Here is a 16,164-nt window from a genome sequence, read left to right as displayed (position 1 = left end):
CCGCCAACCACTCCCAGCCTTGGTTCTGCCTGCTGCACTCGTAGGGTCCTCATACCCTCTTCCCTGGATGGCTGCAGGTCCCCTCCTCCTAGCTGGCCTCCCAGCCTGCAGTCTCAGCAGGCTACCTTCCTGCAAGCCTGAGCCTAGAACCAGTAGGCCACGCCATGGCTCCTTCCCCGTCTTGCTCCTCCCGCCTCCAGGCCACCCTGTCCTGGGACATGCCTTGCTGTTTGAACCTATGAGACGTAGCAGCTTTTGCTGAGGTGCTGGGCTCTCTACTTCTGTGCTCGCCTGGAAGACTGAGTTGAAGGCTGCTGCCCTCTTGCCCTGGTGCCCGGCACACCGCCGGTGTTCGGAGGTGTTTTTGGAGTCCACATCCCACTGGTTGAGGGTGGGGCTAACGGCTCTGTGGAGGCCCCTGGGCACCCACACTCCAGTTCTGCTGTCTCATGCTCCCCTTCAGGTGAGGGGAAGACAGCGGGCATGAGGATCAAGGAAGTTGGGAGAAAAGGGTGTGTGATGTCAGTTCAATGGCAGGAAACCCAAATACATGGAAATGCTCTGGACATTTTTAAACATTCCACTTTTAATGTCCCCACAGGGGCCTGCTGACACAGAGACAGACGCTGGGAGTAGACAGATGCACCGGTGGGTTTTATGGGTGTGCCCCAGAGGCCGCGCTGCGCCTGGGCTTTAACAGGGCGTGAGGGTGAGCAGGACATCCTCCTTCACGGTGCCTTCACTGCAGAAGTCATACCTGGGGAGAAAAATGAAGGCTTTCAGAGTGCGGGACATCTCTGCGTGGAGAGTTGAGTTATTAAGAACAAATAATTGCTGACTTCCAATTCAAAGGAACACGGGAAGCCCTAGGGTTGGAGGTTCAACCAGTTACTGGAGAACTGAGAGTCTCAGGGCTTGACAGGTGGCCAGGCCCTGGGACAAGGCTGGCTGCTGCTCAGATGGCCCCTGGTCTCTGGGTCTTCTGGCTGGCAGCACTGTGGGCTCCTGGCCCTCCACAAACACAGTGATCGGTTTACAGATGGCTCACTCTTGGCTCAGGCACCCTCGGGACCGATGCAGCATTACAGTAGCCATAATATATGGAGTTCTTAACAGCTGCAGGAAAGGATGCTAAGTGATCCACTTATGCCAACTTCATCCTCACAACACATGTGTGAGGAGGTATTCTGAGTCCTACATGGCAGGAGAGGAAGCTGACGCACAGTGGGCTCTCAGCAAATTAGTGGAAGCACCAAGATGCAGCTACAGGCCTGTCTGATGCCATCTTCCACATCTTCCGTGGCAGGGTCACAGTTCAAACCTCCCTTGACGGTGCCTTCAGACCTGGCATCAGTGGACCTGACATTCCCTGGGTCCCCCTCCCTGCCTTCGGGGTGATGTGGGGCTGGTCACCCTGGTGTCTGCATCTGTAGAAGGCATGGCTCCTTCCCGAGGTTATCTGAGAATCTCATGTCAATAATGCAACCTCTCATAAGAATAAATGAACAAAAGCTTTACAATTAATAATAAAGGCAATGCAGCTGTAAATGGTGATCATTGGGGTTATTCCAAGAGCACGGGGTTCTCAGCCTCACCCAAGTTCTCTGCATCCTGGGCCCTGCCCACCCTCCCTCTCCCCCTTATCCATGAGCCCTTCCCAGTCCAGATCCCTCATGGCCCAGGCATGGGAGGACTTGGCCACACCTCCAGCATGCACAGGGCTCCCCCAACCCGGCCTCCTCCGTGCTGTGCTCTAGCTGAGAGGACCATTGTTTGCATGACCACTCGGCTGGGCCAGCTCTTCTGCCCTCCCTGGTTCACAGGGATAGAAAGGACCTCACAGAGGTGATGCAGTCTGATGAGATGTGGCTGTGAAGTCTGCCCACCCATCCTTCCTGCCCGGAGGAGGGACATTCCCTGAGACCCAAGTTTAGTGACCCCACCTAACCTCCCAAACTTCAAGACAGTCAGTGACTAAGAGCCCAGGATCCCCTTCCCAACAAAGCCACACCAGGAGTGTTCTGATGGCCAGACTTGGGGTCCAATTCTGGGGGACAGTTTCCTTGCCACCTCCAGTCACTACTCTGCTTCCTTTCAAGTGCTACAGCAAAGCCACTACTAGTCAGGATGAAGGTTCTGCAACTACTGATACTTCACTCTCTCCTGTCCTATGTCAGATTTTATACCTTTTGCTGAAATCACTTTTTCCTTTTCTTATCCTGAAATTTCTCCTATTTTCCCCTCTTTAAATGGTAGCCACCTTCTAGCCAATGCTTATAACCTCATGCCCTTCAGAAATTCTTTCTTGCTGGTCTTTCTCATTTTCCCTCCTTAGTTTTCCTTGAAGGCAGGGTCATATCTTCTGTACCCCTCACAGGCAGTGCTGTGAACCCCAGTGGAAATGTTTCACATTCCTTATTGTTTGTTTGCCTGGGAAGAAAGGGCCCCAGATGGTATGTTGTCTTGGCTTTTCTGGCTGAGCCAACACTGACTTTCTGAGGTGAGTTTTCATTACAAACATGAATTTCTACAGCCATATGTAGGCACAAGCCAGCAAAGATACATACACTCTTCTCTCCTCTCCCATTTGCACAGTGATCTTGGAAGCACCCACTTTGGGCAAGGTTGGGTTTACCACGTGGTTATTCCAAAGAAACTTGACTTTCTCAATTGTCCCAATATCGATCTCTGCGTCAAACTCATTGGAATGGGTGGAGCCTGGTATGATAATCCCCCTTGAAATAAAGAAATAGAAACAGAGCCATGTATAGAAACAAGTTATAATGACTATATAAGGCCATGTCACTCTCTTCTGCTCTAGATTACTGAGATTGTTTTTCCAAACTAGCTCTCAAGTAAAGGATGGAGAAATGGAAAAGCCAGCTTATATATGTGGGCAGCCTCAAACTATTGTTTAAATATTGTTCCCTTAAACTCAAGTTAATTTGTTCTCAAAATTTTCTTATAGAAATCTATATAATTCCTTCACATTTTTTTTCTGGCAGAATCATTTGTATAGTAACAAGCTGTCCACTTAGTTTAACACAACAAGTGTGTGTTAGTTACTATGCTAATCATAAAACATTTATCTGATGTTGTATTGGATTTGTTTTTAAAAATCTGATCTGTTCAAAGAGAAAGATCTAAATGCCAGGATTTATAATAGAGAAAAGAAAAATTGTTAGTAGAGATGTGAAATTAATTCACTGCATCACGTAAATAATTTAAAATCCACTGATAAAAAGAAGATAAGAATTTCAGCATGAATTTGAATTCAAGGCTGTATATATCATCAAGTGAGATGTGGTGCAAAAAAAGTAAATTTACCTGAAGATGTCAAATTGGTGAGTGTTTCCTTTATCTCCAAACAAAGCAACTTTTACCTCACCAGTTACTGTTCTTCCAGACAATGTTACAGAAACTCCGTATCTCCAGCCTGCACAGGAGATAGAAACGAGTTCCATTTATTTATGCACAAAATATTTGACCCGTATCTCAGGTTTCTGCCCCTTACACTGAGAGACCAAAGGACAAGAAATTCTACCTGTTGATCAACAACATAAGCTAGGCTATAAAGAGAAATATGCATGTATCTAGCTGGGTTCCCCTCTTAACTTGCACTGCCTAGTAAAGGGGCCACTAGCCACATGTGGTGGCTTAAATTGAAATTAAAATTAAATACAGTTACAAATTAATTTCTCTTTTACTAGCCATATTTTAAGTGCTAAATTGCTACATGTGGCTACTGGAACACATTGGTCAGCACGGAACATTTCCATCATTGCAGAAAACTGTTGGACGACTCTGCCCTAGACTGGCAGTACTATGGGATAAAGTGCAAAGAGAAAGAACAAGAGCTTGTCCCCGTGTTAGGCAAGTTAGCTCAGGGGTGCTGTCCTGGGAGCACCTCAAGGGCAGGGTCTGTGTCTTATCTCTGCTCCCCAGCATCCCAGGCAGCACCCAGACACTGGATGCAGGGCTCATTACTCCCCAGATTTATACCTGGAGAGCTGTCTCAGTGCCCCATGAGCACACACACAAATACACAAACCTGCACACGTGTAACCACACACTCACATATGTACTCACACATGCATACAAATAGTCACATCCAAAATTCACATACATACACACGCACACACACACACACACATACATAAACACATGCACATCTTTTGTCTAAACTCCTGCTTGTCCTCCACATCCTCAGAGATGTTGTGGCTGTCCCTTCCTCTGGCCAGGGCCAGGGCCTCTGTCCCCATGCCAAAGTAGCAACCTGGCAAGCCCAGCACCGTGAGGCTGCCTGCTCAGTTTCATCTTCTCTGCTGAGCTGTAAATTTCATGCATAGAGTGTCTTGTCCATTTCTGCACCTCCGGTGTCTAGCACAGTGTGTGGCCCCCAAATAAACGTGGGTTGAGGAAGGAATACATGATTTTGGAATGTGTAATTTGTTCTTTTAAAATATGGGCAAGTATTTCATGCATCTATACATCAGTGGGAGGATTGATGAGTCAATGTCTTTTTAAAAAAATGTATGTCGTGATGGAAAGGTTCTATATCTTTATTGTAAAGATGATAGACATGACTATCTATCAGAACTCACAGAGCTGATACATCAACAGACATGACTGCAAAAACAATATAAGACTTGTACAATTTTATGCATTTCCATTAAACACAGTCTCTTTCTTGCAGTGCAGCATCTTAGGGAGCTAGCGTAGGGCAGGTTGGCATGATGTGCTCCAATCATGCCCCGTCTCTACACTGTGTCCCAGTCCATTCAGCAGATTTTTTTAGAGAAATCACCCCTTTCTGACTCCTACCCACCCTCTCCCAGAAAGGCAGCCCTCAGGCACCAGGGATGCATGGATAGGGGTGGGGAAAGGGGGGATTGAAGTTGTAAGCAGCCCTGCCCAGCAAAGAACTGTTACCAAATGAATTTTTGTTGAATGACTAGAACAGATTCATGTGACATAATCTTAAAAATGAAAAGAACAATGAACTGTGGAGTTGTAAAAATTCAGGGTAGATAGCCACAGGGAAATGCAAATTACTATTACCCCATTATTATCCCATTATTATGCTATCTGCTTCCACTCATTTCATGCCATAGAAATAAAATGGAAGAAATAAAAACTCTCCAAATCCTCAGTTGAGTCTTTAATGGGATCATTTGGGTGAATGTGTCTTTTCACTAAGATAATCAAAATGTGCCCACAAATATTGCCGGTTAGGGACAAGCCCTTCATGTGTAACAGAAACTTTTCTTTACCTGGGCAAGAAAGCCAAAAGGCAACTTACGAGCAAAATTGCTGGAATCTCCTGTGTTCAAGAAAAATCTCTGTTCCTCTTCACTTTTCTTGGCAGCAAATTTATCAGCATAGTGGCCCATCTGTGGGCATCCTTCAGCCGGACAGGGGAAGCACTTGTTCTAATGAGAAGAGACAGATCAGGCGGTAAGGTGTGAATTTGTCTTTTTATGATCCACCCATCTAGGGGAGCAATTTTCCTACAGTCTGAATTTCCCCATTTCTATCAGGAAGGGGATTGGCGTAGATGATCTCTAAATCACCTTCCTCCATGACAGGGTTCCCAAGCCTGATACACATGACATTAGAATTACTTGGAGACCTTTAGAAAATACTGATGTCTGGGCACCAGGTTAGCGCAGTTATGCCTTCCATAGAGTGATGCGCTGGTACACGAGTTACAGCTGACTCCGGGACAAAAAGCCCTGATTACCATTGACCAGCTTCTGTGGCATAAATACTGACTGTAGCCAACTTCAGGCTGCCAACATGCTGTCGCTGAGTGTGGAGCTGGGGTGAGCCGTGCACTGGCTCTCATGCGCTAGAATAGCAGGCTCCCACCTATCACTTCTCCCATCTCTCCTCTTGCTGCCAGGGGCTTACGCCCAGCCTGGCATCCACCTGCCCTTCTCTCAGGTGGGTGAATTCTTCTCTCACATACTTTCTGTTCTTGCCCTGCCCTTGTCAGAAATGTGCACTCCTTCTCTTTCTTCTAAACTTTGATTTTCCAAGCCAGATCCAAACATGGCCTCCTCAGGAAGCCTTGCTAGATCACTGATCTGATGCTCTTCTCTTCGGTTCTCCAATCTGCTTCACGCAAGTGACTCCTCTAGACTTTTAGCCTCCTCCTGCCTGAAGTGTTCTCATTCTTCACTTCACAGGACCATGAACTCAGGGGGGCAATGCAAACAAGTTTGGATGGTCAGAAACCAGTGAGAGGTACTGCAAATCCCAAACAGCCGGACAGCAGTCCCACAGTGGGACAACAGCTTACAGACTCGAAGGCCTTGTAGGAGGCACAGGGGTACGCTGCAAACCCGTCGGGGTTCAGGATACTCTCTGAGTAATACTTGTAGCTCCTCAGGTGATTGCAAGCCACAAAGTCCCGGGTTCCTGGGGAAGCAGATGAGGAAGTGGGCACAGGCGGTCAGGGGGCTGTGACAGCTTCTCTGCCTCTCTCTCCAAGTGGGTTGGTTCCAAAGTGGGACATTTTCAGAAATAAAAGATGAGTTGCAAATCCAGGCACAATAAAGGCAGTTAACATACAGAGGGGGCCTTCTGTGTGCCAGGCAATGCTCCTAGCACGTTACATATGTTGTCCTTGTAACCCTCACCTTTCCTAGAAGGAGGGTTCCACACCATCCCTAAGATCCATAGAGTACAGCTTCAGGTTCACAGATTACAGATGGGAAATGACAGTGCTGGAATTAAACCCAAGGCCATCCAGGGCTTGAGCCCAGTAACCCAGGCACCGGGCTGGAGGTCTTTAAAAACACAACGGATGTGACATGACCTCCCAGACAAGGCAAAACAGAACCAGGACAAGGACATTTTCCTGTGATTAGGCAAATAAAAAGGGGGTGTTGAATAGCTTCCAGTGGCTCCCTCACTCTTATAGTGTCTCGCTCCCGACCATCACAACTCCTGCCTAGTGACAGATGTCACGGCACCCCTTCCTGACGTGGCCGGGACTGCTTGGTCATTGCTAATGGAGAGTTTCGGCTACCCTGTCTATGCAAACCCTCGTGAGGCTGTCCAAGACTAACACTAAGTCCACATCCTTACTATTTGCTTTGATGGCATCCATACTCACTGAGCCAATTTGACTAAATTCAATAAAAATGTTTACTTAGGTCATGTGGTCAGACCACAAAGGGTTTTAACCTGTGTGGTACCAAATGATGAGTTTGGCTGGAATGGTCATCTACCCAAGATCCTTTGACCTTATTAGATACAGAATCAAAGCTGTATCTGAAGGAGGCCGTTTGTCCCAGGAATGCTCAAGGAATGATAAGGAACAACCACCTTGAATAGCACAGTTTTCACTCTGATTGTCCTTAGCTGCAATCTAGTCTCATTGCTGACCCAACATAGAGTGGGGATTCTTATGCAAATGGCTTAGCCATGGAAATGACTGGGCACATTCTCATTTTGGCTGCAGAATTGAGGCCAGCTACATAAGCTTGAGCCATATTACTGATTCCCAAGGAAAAATTGGCAGGAATATTCTCTTGTGTAGAGCTAGGATGCTTACTTTTATGGTATTTCCTTTCTTCGTTAGGTAACTACCAGTTGATTGTTGAAGTTATGGCTTTAAGCCAATGGTTAAATTCCCTGTTTCTTGTATGTTCCAGGGCATCCATAACAGTGTTTTAAGGAAGTTCAAAATCAGAAGAGTGGATACAACAAATAATATATAACTCTATTTTTCAAAAATAAGGTCTAGAAGAGAAAATTGTATATTTTTGAAGAGCCATGTGCTTTTATATTTAAGATTTGCTGTGGGAAGGCTCTGCTCACCCCAAGGGAGTGATGCCTGGCTGTGCTCTGGCTTTACCTTCCCAGATGCCGTCAAGGTCCACAATCTGTGACAGGAGATTCTTCTTGCATCCTGGCATCTGCTCTCCTCCGTTAGGGAAGAAGTCGAGGTGACCCATCAGTTGGCTCGATCCAAACCCTGAAATGTTTGGAACAGCAATGATATGCGTAGCTCTCCTGGTTAAAACATAACTGTACCTGCTCCTGGCTGTAGCACCTTGGGGGCTTACCCACGAATGGGATCAGGGGAGCTGCATCCGTGTGTATCACATCAACAAAGTCAGCATCAGAGGGATCCAGATGAACCTCTTCAGGAGTGCCCTGGAAACTCGCTTCTACAGGATCCAACCCTGAGAGAGAAAGGCAGTGCTGCAGAACACCAGGTCTGGCTGTAGGTGACAGCAGGACAAGGTGTAGTTGCCCAGGCTGTGTGTTGCCCAATTCAGGGGAAACCATACCCTACAGTTATACAGTGCCATGGCCCTGGATATTGAAATATGGGGCACAGAGTCTCAATGCATGGCTCTCCTGGTTAAAACATAACTGTACCTGCTCATGGCTGCATCATCTTGGGGGCTTATTATAAGAGGGCTTCAGTGGCACAGAGAAAGAAGGACAGATGAGCAAAGAGATGCAGATTTTGTTTGAGTAAGGATTTTTTTCCACATCAGATTCTACCATTTACTTGTACATCTTTTATATTCTTTACATATAGTCTTTATTATATCTTCCAACATTCTCTTTCTTTTCCCAAGTTTGAAGAACAAGGGGTACAGTAGTATTATATAATAATCGAGAACAGATTCTGGGACTAGGCTGCTTGACTCCAAATCCCTATTCAGGTATTTCTTGGGCAAGTTGCATGACCTTGGGTGAATCAGTTGACATATTTTTTTGTGCCTCTATTTCCCCATTTATAAAATTGGGCTAATAACATGGTTAGAATGAGATTAAAATGAGATGATATATAGCACTTAGCACAGTGCCTTGCATATTGTCCTGGGTAGATAAGTAAAACATTTATTATTAATGCTTCATCCTGATTTTATTTCCTTCTTATCAGGGCTCCTGGATTTGTCAATAATTTTTTGAAGGTTTGGTCAGAGCAGCTGAATGGCATAAATGTAATTGTCTTTTGTAAATAATACAGGGAGTTCTTATGGGGTAGAGACTTGCTTGAGCCAAATGACAGCAGAACTGGGTTTGAATCTCAGTTCACTGGTTTGCTGTGGGATCCTGGGCAAGTTCCTCACCTCTCTGAGCCTGTTTCTTCAGTTCTCAAGATGAAATGAGACAACGTAAAGCACTTTGCGCAGCATTTGGGATAGGTAGGCTTTCAATCTATGCTTATAATAATGATCGCAGTAGTACATTATTATGAATGTATTTTATAGATACAGAACATGCTATTTTAAGTTAAAGGCTTTGCTTGGGTTACAAGGATACTTTTGACTTGATGGTTGCTAGCTTTCTACCAGCAGAGACAATGGGAGCATAATTTTCATGTTCTGTTCTGCCTTTGATTTGAACAACAGGCCAAAAAGAATTGACGATATGGACCTGCCTTAATTATGTTTGCTCAAGTTCATGCTAGCCTTCCTCTGCATTTCCTGGGTGCTCAGGCCTGCTGAGAGGCCCACATTGCCGGGGAACTTGGCTCCAGAGAGGGGGGACAGGCACAGAGTAGAAGAAGCAAAGAGAAGCAAAGGGAAACAAAGTCACCAAGCCACCACCTCCCCTGCCACAAAGATGAGCTTCCTGAAATGTTCTGGAAGGCTCTAACTAGCTCTGCCACCTCTGAGGGGACAGACTCCTTTGGGCAGCTTCTAGCTGGGATGCAGACTTGCACCATGTTCGGGGGCTACTGGTGTTACCTGTAATCCTGCCCAGGCCTGGGGTCCTGCGCCCTGCTTCTCCAGCCACATGGGCTCCTAGGCTGTGGCCAATGAGGTGGACTTGGGAAGGTGAGTAGCTGTAGTTTGTCTGGAGAGGGAAGACCATTTTCAGGACATTTTTGGGTTCCGGTTTTTGTAACATGCAAACCTAACATATTACTCCTCTCTGAAAACCGTCCAAGGCTCCCACCACGCTCAGGATCAAGCCCTAACTCATTTCGAGGGCTTCAGAGCTTTCTTGACTCAACACCTATTTTCCTAGACTAGTCTAGCCAAACCCTCTGTGGAAATTTCAGGCCCTCAAATACATTGAATTCTCCTGCCTCTGGGTCTGGTTTGGATAACCTTTCCTGTTGTTGCTCATCTCCCCAGCCACTTGCCGAGCTCACAGTGACACAGCCCAGCCGTTAGCTCCCAACTTAGATTCCATGTCCTGGGAAACATCCGTAATCCTCCCAGCCCTCTGGTGTGGAATAACTGCCCCATGATGTGCTCCCATAAAGTCTGGAGTCCCCCCCATCAGAAGGCTAATCACACTCTATCGTCATTGTAAGCCTTCACCACAGGCTTTTCCAGGACCTGGGACCTCAACCATCCTCTCCACCTCCTAGCAGAGCTCCTGACACTGTGCCCCCAGAATATTGGATGAGCAAATAAACAACATAGAGGGATGACGTGTTTGCACATGTTGGTCTCAGAGATGTTCACCCGCATGTACTCATTTATTGGTCCACAGGGCCTAGTAAAAACTCTGTGACGCAGAGTGGTTAGAGCCACTCTGTTCTTGCATAGACTCTTTAGCTATAAGGCAGAAATGGCTGGGGTCTTGGTCTGGTGTAGAAAATAGTCACAAAGAATTAGTGACTTAAATTTAAAAAATTAAAGTCTTATTGAATTAGCTAAAAAGAAAGACGAAGGCAGGCAGAACAGCTGAACTGACTGCAGCAGAAAACATGTCCTAACATCAACAGGTCAGTGTAGCTGGCACGGGCCAACTCCATGTGCTGCCCTTTGGTTTCAGTCGTCTCTCCCTGGAGGTGCTGCAGTCTGCCTGACTGGGAGCCCTCCTGGCATAGTGGGGGGCCTTGGAGCAGATGATCTTGGGCCCAAAGATAACTCTTGTATCTACCTGTTCTGTGATCTTTTGGGCAAACTAGTCAACCTTTCTGGGCCTCAGTTTTCTTAAATGTCAATTGAAGATGATAATAAAATTCCCCACCTCCTAAAGTATCAGCTATTACTGTTTTTTCTTCCACTGATGTGTTATTATTCAGGCAGATTTCAGAGGTTTAGGAGTAAGACTGAGAAAAACATCAACTCTTTCTATTTCTCCTTAGGTATGTAACTCCCAGCCACCTCTTTCCCCAACACAGACGGTGGGTGCTGCTTGTCTGGTCACCAGCCCAGCCTGCCAAGACTCACCGACAGCATGCCGAGCATCTGGGCCACCTGGGCGCCCACCACCCGCACGTTGTTGGCGGCTTGCGTGTAGGTGGTTTGGGCACCCTTCCTCCAGTCCACACAGATGCAGTTCACCTCCTCCACCTTGAACATGTTCTGGTGTTGGAGAGACAAGACACCAGGGCGTTATCAGAGAACGACGGGAAACCACATCCAGCCGGGGCTCAGAAACGGTTTCTGACAGTTACTGCTGCCTGTCCTTCTGCCTTTTCCTAGCTGGGGCCCTGACATAAACTAGACTTTGGTGGGAATCGTGTTGTCAGTTAGGAGTTATCCCTTGGGATGAATGCTATAAGAAAGAAAAACCGACTTCCTCTCTAGCTTGTAGATTAATTAAAAGCAGGCCACCCTCTGGTTTTCTCTAACCAAATTCACTAAGGTTGATGAGGTGAGGTCGCATCATTAAAAGGGCCCTACTTTGAAAACAAAAGGTCTCAAGTGCGTCCTCTGGTGGCCAGAGTCTGCATGACTCTGTGGCTTTGACCGTTAGGGATCCTTGGAATTAGTGGGCTTTTCACCTTGTCTGCTGGGCATTTCCTAAGGAAGTGTCAATATTTTTACAATTAGGATAACACATTATTTTATGGAAGAAACACACACTGCAGACATTTGAAAAATAAAACTGCACTGATTTAAAAGAGATTGAAGAATTCTAAAAGGAAGACTTCTTCCCAGATGTCAAAGGAACTAATGTATCTTTAAAAGTTCTGCTGAGCAACACATATGAGCAACATAAGTTTAACTGGTACTACAAATTTAAAATCCACTTAGAATCACCTCACATATGTGATACTAATATGTGTGATCACACATTTGGAGATACTGAGTTTTTTCTCAGGACTTTTTGAATCTACCTTGAGGAACCTTTTAAGACCTGGAGAATTTAGGGTATAAACTGTATCTTACTGTTTATGCATTAAGATACTTATTAACGATGAGAACAGAAATATGAAGAGTTAGATGCCCAGTACACTAAGGACAAATGTAGAATGACTTTTATTTTCTGGGTTTATAACTTCTTGTTGACATTATAGGTCAGAGTTAGTGTGTGTGGAAGACAGGCTGCTCAGGCATCTTTAGGTGTCACAAAAATAGGTTGAATCAGTGCACACATTATAAAAAGGGTGATGGTATATTGTGTGCATATTTGTGTTTGTGCACCTGTGCCTGTGTGTGTACATGTGAGTGCGTTCTTCTGTTGTGTGTCCGTCTGACCAACAGAGGTTTTCTTACATGTACTTTGGGCATTTTCTATCCTGGCCTGATAGTCACCCTGTCAATCATCGTTCTCCATTTCTCAAATAAATGGTCAGAGCAATTTATCTCTGACTCTCAGGGATGTGGGAAAGACTTGAATAAAAAGAACATAACCCCTCATTTACAGTGAATACAAAGTATTCACTGTAAATGGAAGTGGACAATCTTTGGTCTTGATTTAACCAGAGATGAGAGGGTGGAATTGTTTGTTCACATAGTGAACGTCATTACTTCAGGCTATAGTTGTAGCCCAGAAATGTGGAAGTGATATTTTATTTTCATTAAGAGAGCCATTGCTTAAAGGTGCCCCATATGTATGGATTCCCTGTTTCTGAGCTCATTTTCTGTGTTTGCTTACAGGACCTAGAGACTCAGTGACCAGCTGTGGCAGTGGTCTACAGAGCAGGCCACGGTCACTGCAGCCAGCCCTACCTGGCACATTTCCAGCAGCCAGTTATCATCTCCCTTGTCTATGAAGCCATGGATGATGAAGTGTGTCTTCTTGTCCATTTGGAAATTTGATGCCTCAATTGTTGACGGATCAGTGGGAAGGAGAATCTGTGACAAATGCAGAAAGGGAACACGTTTTTGTAGCTCGGCCACTCTGGCCTGCTTCTCCCTTCTCCATCTTTGCCTGTCCCAATGCCATGACCCTTCAAAGCTTTGTACAAAAGCCACCTCTTCTGTGAAGCCCACCCTGACTCCCCTTTCCCTGTCCCACCTCCCTACATCAGGAATCATGTCCCCCTTGGGTTCTGGATCGTGCTCACAGTCTTATCTTCCATAGGGTTGTTGTTAGACAGTCAGCTCTTTGCCCCAGACCAGAATCACACACACCACCAGAGCTTCTAACAGATGCGAACCATTCATTCATCCAAGCCAACATTTTACTGAAGACCTAGTCTTTCCAGGTCTGACCAGGCCTGGGGGCAGCTGGAGGGATGGGGAGGGATGGAGCACAGCGGAAGAAGCCGGTACAGAGGCAAGGAACTCCTGGTTTGCCGGTGGGCACAGCCCCTTGCCCAGTTACCATGACATTAACATGACAGAGGTCTCACTTGGAAGCTGTTGGGGTTCTTATTGGTGTAGAGCTGGAAGCGGGTGCCAATCTTCTCTGGGCTCCAGGGGAGAATTTTCAGGGGCCTGATGGCAGTCCCCGCCCAAGGCTCAGCATCGGAAAAGCACCCGATGTCACCATAGCACACTTCCTTTCCTGTAGAGATGGGGGGACTCTGCTGGAGGCTGAGCTCCCGAGCTGGGCTCTGGGATGCCAGGCCTTCACTCCCCTGCCTGGGGAGAGTCCGAAGATGATGGGGAAACCCCACCCGCCTGCCTTGTGCCCACCGGATGATCTGGGACCTCCCCCACCTAATCCCTCAGAGACAGCATTTGTGCTTCTGCTCAGAACCACCATCAAGACTTAAAAGCTCCGTGTTTCATCCCCAGCTCCTCAGGTATTTATCTGAGCAGTGTGTTCATGGGCACTGGTCAGCATGTTAACCCTGGCAGCTGTTTAATGCTTTACCTAGTGAAGTCTGGCCTAGCGCATCCTGGGCACAAAGGTAGGCCATGGGAGATGCTCTGAAGTGGGTCCCCTCCAACTGCCTCCTCCCCAGGGTGGAGTGTGAACCCCAACCGCCTCTCTCTGGAACCTTGGAGTTGTCTGGAGCTGCTGGAAGTCCGGCCTCAGCTAAGGCTTTCTCTGGCCAAGGTGCGGGTGCTGCATTTAAGCCCTTCCTGAGGGGCAGGTGTGTTTCTTACCTTGGACTGCTCCCAGCAGAAAAAAGGCAATTGTCCAGATGGTCACCATCTACAATAAATTCAGACATGCTCAGCCTCACCAAACATGAGCAGAGCAATGAGCAAAGCCTCTCAGGAATTCAAGGCTGTCTGCTTCACCACTGGTGGGAGACCAGCAACGGTAACTTACCCTGTCGGGCGTCCCAGGCATCCCTTCCCTCTGGATCAAGTGCCCAGGCTGACTTTTATAGTGGAGCCTTATCATTTGGACACTGCTCCAAGGAAACACCAGGTGAAGATAGGGCATGCTGTGTGCACTTAATATTTTAATCTGCACAAACACACAAAACAAGATTAATAATAGGGTCAAATCTTCCCAAGTCTGGGAGATGAAAGAAGGCTTGATTAAAAGGGGTGAAATGGCCCTATGTACCTGTGCATGTAATTATGAGCCAAGTGGCCTCCACTTTCCAGTTCTCTATTTTGTTACCAAGTAGTTTATGCCTCCCAGGAAGGACGCAGTGGCAAACTCTCACGAGGAGGGTAGTAGTTCTCACTCAGAATAGATGGAAGTGCCCCGGAATAGCTGAAAGCAAAGGGAAGTGACTAAGAAAACCTCTTCTCTCTGTCTCTCTCAGTGTGTCTTCTCTCTCTGTCTGTCTCTCTCTCTCTCTCTGTCTGTCTCTCTCTGGCAGTCTAGTAGCGACCAAGCACATGAGCTCTGGGGACATTCAACAGCCCAATAGTCTCTGCGCACAATTCCCGTAAACTACCTGTTACAGGTATCTTCAAGTAGGTAATGCACCAACATAAAGCATAATGGTTTAGAGCAACAGCAACTGTTACATTACCCACTATAATTTTGAATAGCTGGGTTCAGGAGTGCCTTAAAGCCCACGTCAGCAGACCATGTCTTGTCACCAAACCATGTCACGTCTGTTGAGTTTCCCCAGACCTTCTGAAGTTCGCACACCTGTCCTATGAGACTAGGCCCATGTGATACCATCATGAATTACCCACAGACCTGTGCATCTGTGAGCAGCTTGGTCAGTTCACACAACAGGCAGATAAGTCTCCACATGACAAATACCACAGGTGCCTGGCCCTACCCCCAAGTTAAATAAGCCTTCATGTCAAAGTTCACACTCCTGAATAACCTAACCACTGGGGTACAGGCTGAAGTGTCACCCTGTTTAGAAAGTGGAAAGGACTTCACTTGAAGTAATAAAGAACAGCAGCCAATGGTTATTGAGGCTTATTAGGTACAGTCAGAACACTGTACATGTATTACCTGATTGAAGTCTTACAAAAACCCCATGAGGTAGATACCATTCTTTGCTTCCTTTTAGCTGTGGAAACTGAGGCACAGAGATAAATAAATTGACTATAAAGTCACAGAGCTAATGAGTGATAAGATGGGATTTGAATCTGGACTATACAGAATAAAACAAGGAATTGTTGAACATTCAGTTATTTTGAGTAAATTATCAATGTAACTTGCTGACCATATAGAATAAGGGGAGATACTTACATACAATAAGTTAAAATAGAAAATAAATTTCTTCCTAAACTGCCAGACTTGAGCCATCTGGTTGACTTATGTGATAAGGCATTTAAGCTCTGCAAGTCTGCTCACATGGTCTAGGAAGGTCCTAGAGCACTTTACAAAGACTGTAGTACAACAAAAGGTGTTCATGCTTTTCTTCGACACTGCAGTGCAGACACAGGAAGAGATTTATGATAATCCAATGGTGAACAAATAGGTAAACTGTTGGAACATGTCACACGTCTGCCTCTTCAACCTGTTTGCTTCCTGTGTCAACATTTTTCTCTGCACATGGATACGTTGGCCTCCATTGAATATGCCAAATCTTTTCCCACCTCAAGGCCTTTGCATTTACCATTCTCATGGCCTGAAACTCTCTTCCCTAGGCTTCCACTGTGCCGGTTTCTTCTTGTCATT

At 46.3% G+C, this 16,164-nt stretch overlaps 1 protein-coding gene across 1 annotated transcript; it reads right to left on the bottom strand.

Annotated features, from left to right (window-relative positions):
- Positions 1 to 575: 575 nt before the first annotated feature.
- PNLIPRP1 (pancreatic lipase related protein 1) lies at positions 576 to 14,271 on the bottom strand. The gene is made up of 12 exons (XM_036898798.2): positions 14,223 to 14,271; positions 13,520 to 13,674; positions 12,894 to 13,019; positions 11,166 to 11,300; positions 9,723 to 9,831; positions 8,079 to 8,198; positions 7,868 to 7,987; positions 6,305 to 6,423; positions 5,303 to 5,432; positions 3,328 to 3,436; positions 2,568 to 2,735; positions 576 to 757 (listed from the first exon to the last, which is right to left on the bottom strand). Exons 1-12 carry the CDS (start codon positions 14,269 to 14,271, stop codon positions 694 to 696), a joined length of 1,404 nt encoding a protein of 467 aa, XP_036754693.1. The 3' UTR covers positions 576 to 693.
- Positions 14,272 to 16,164: the final 1,893 nt, after the last annotated feature.

Source organism: Manis pentadactyla, chromosome 8 (genome assembly GCF_030020395.1).
Source record: "Manis pentadactyla isolate mManPen7 chromosome 8, mManPen7.hap1, whole genome shotgun sequence".
NCBI classification, from domain to species: domain Eukaryota; kingdom Metazoa; phylum Chordata; class Mammalia; order Pholidota; family Manidae; genus Manis; species Manis pentadactyla.
Note: the sequence above shows the minus strand (reverse complement) of the source record. Positions and strands in the feature narration are given on the sequence as shown.

What these genes read in the sequence shown, in the direction of transcription:
- PNLIPRP1 (XM_036898798.2), bottom strand. Translation starts at nt 14,271, where the DNA reads ATGGTGACCATCTGGACAATTGCCTTTTTTCTGCTGGGAGCAGTCCAA. An exon ending in CCTACAAGGCCTTCGAGTCT is followed by an intron (nt 5,433 to 6,304) that starts GTAAGCTGTTGT and finishes TCTTCTCATTAG; the next exon opens with AACAAGTGCTTCCCCTGTCC. An exon ending in ATGGGAGAGGAGAGAAGAGT is followed by an intron (nt 758 to 2,567) that starts GTATGTATCTTT and finishes TTTTCTCCCCAG; the next exon opens with GTATGACTTCTGCAGTGAAG.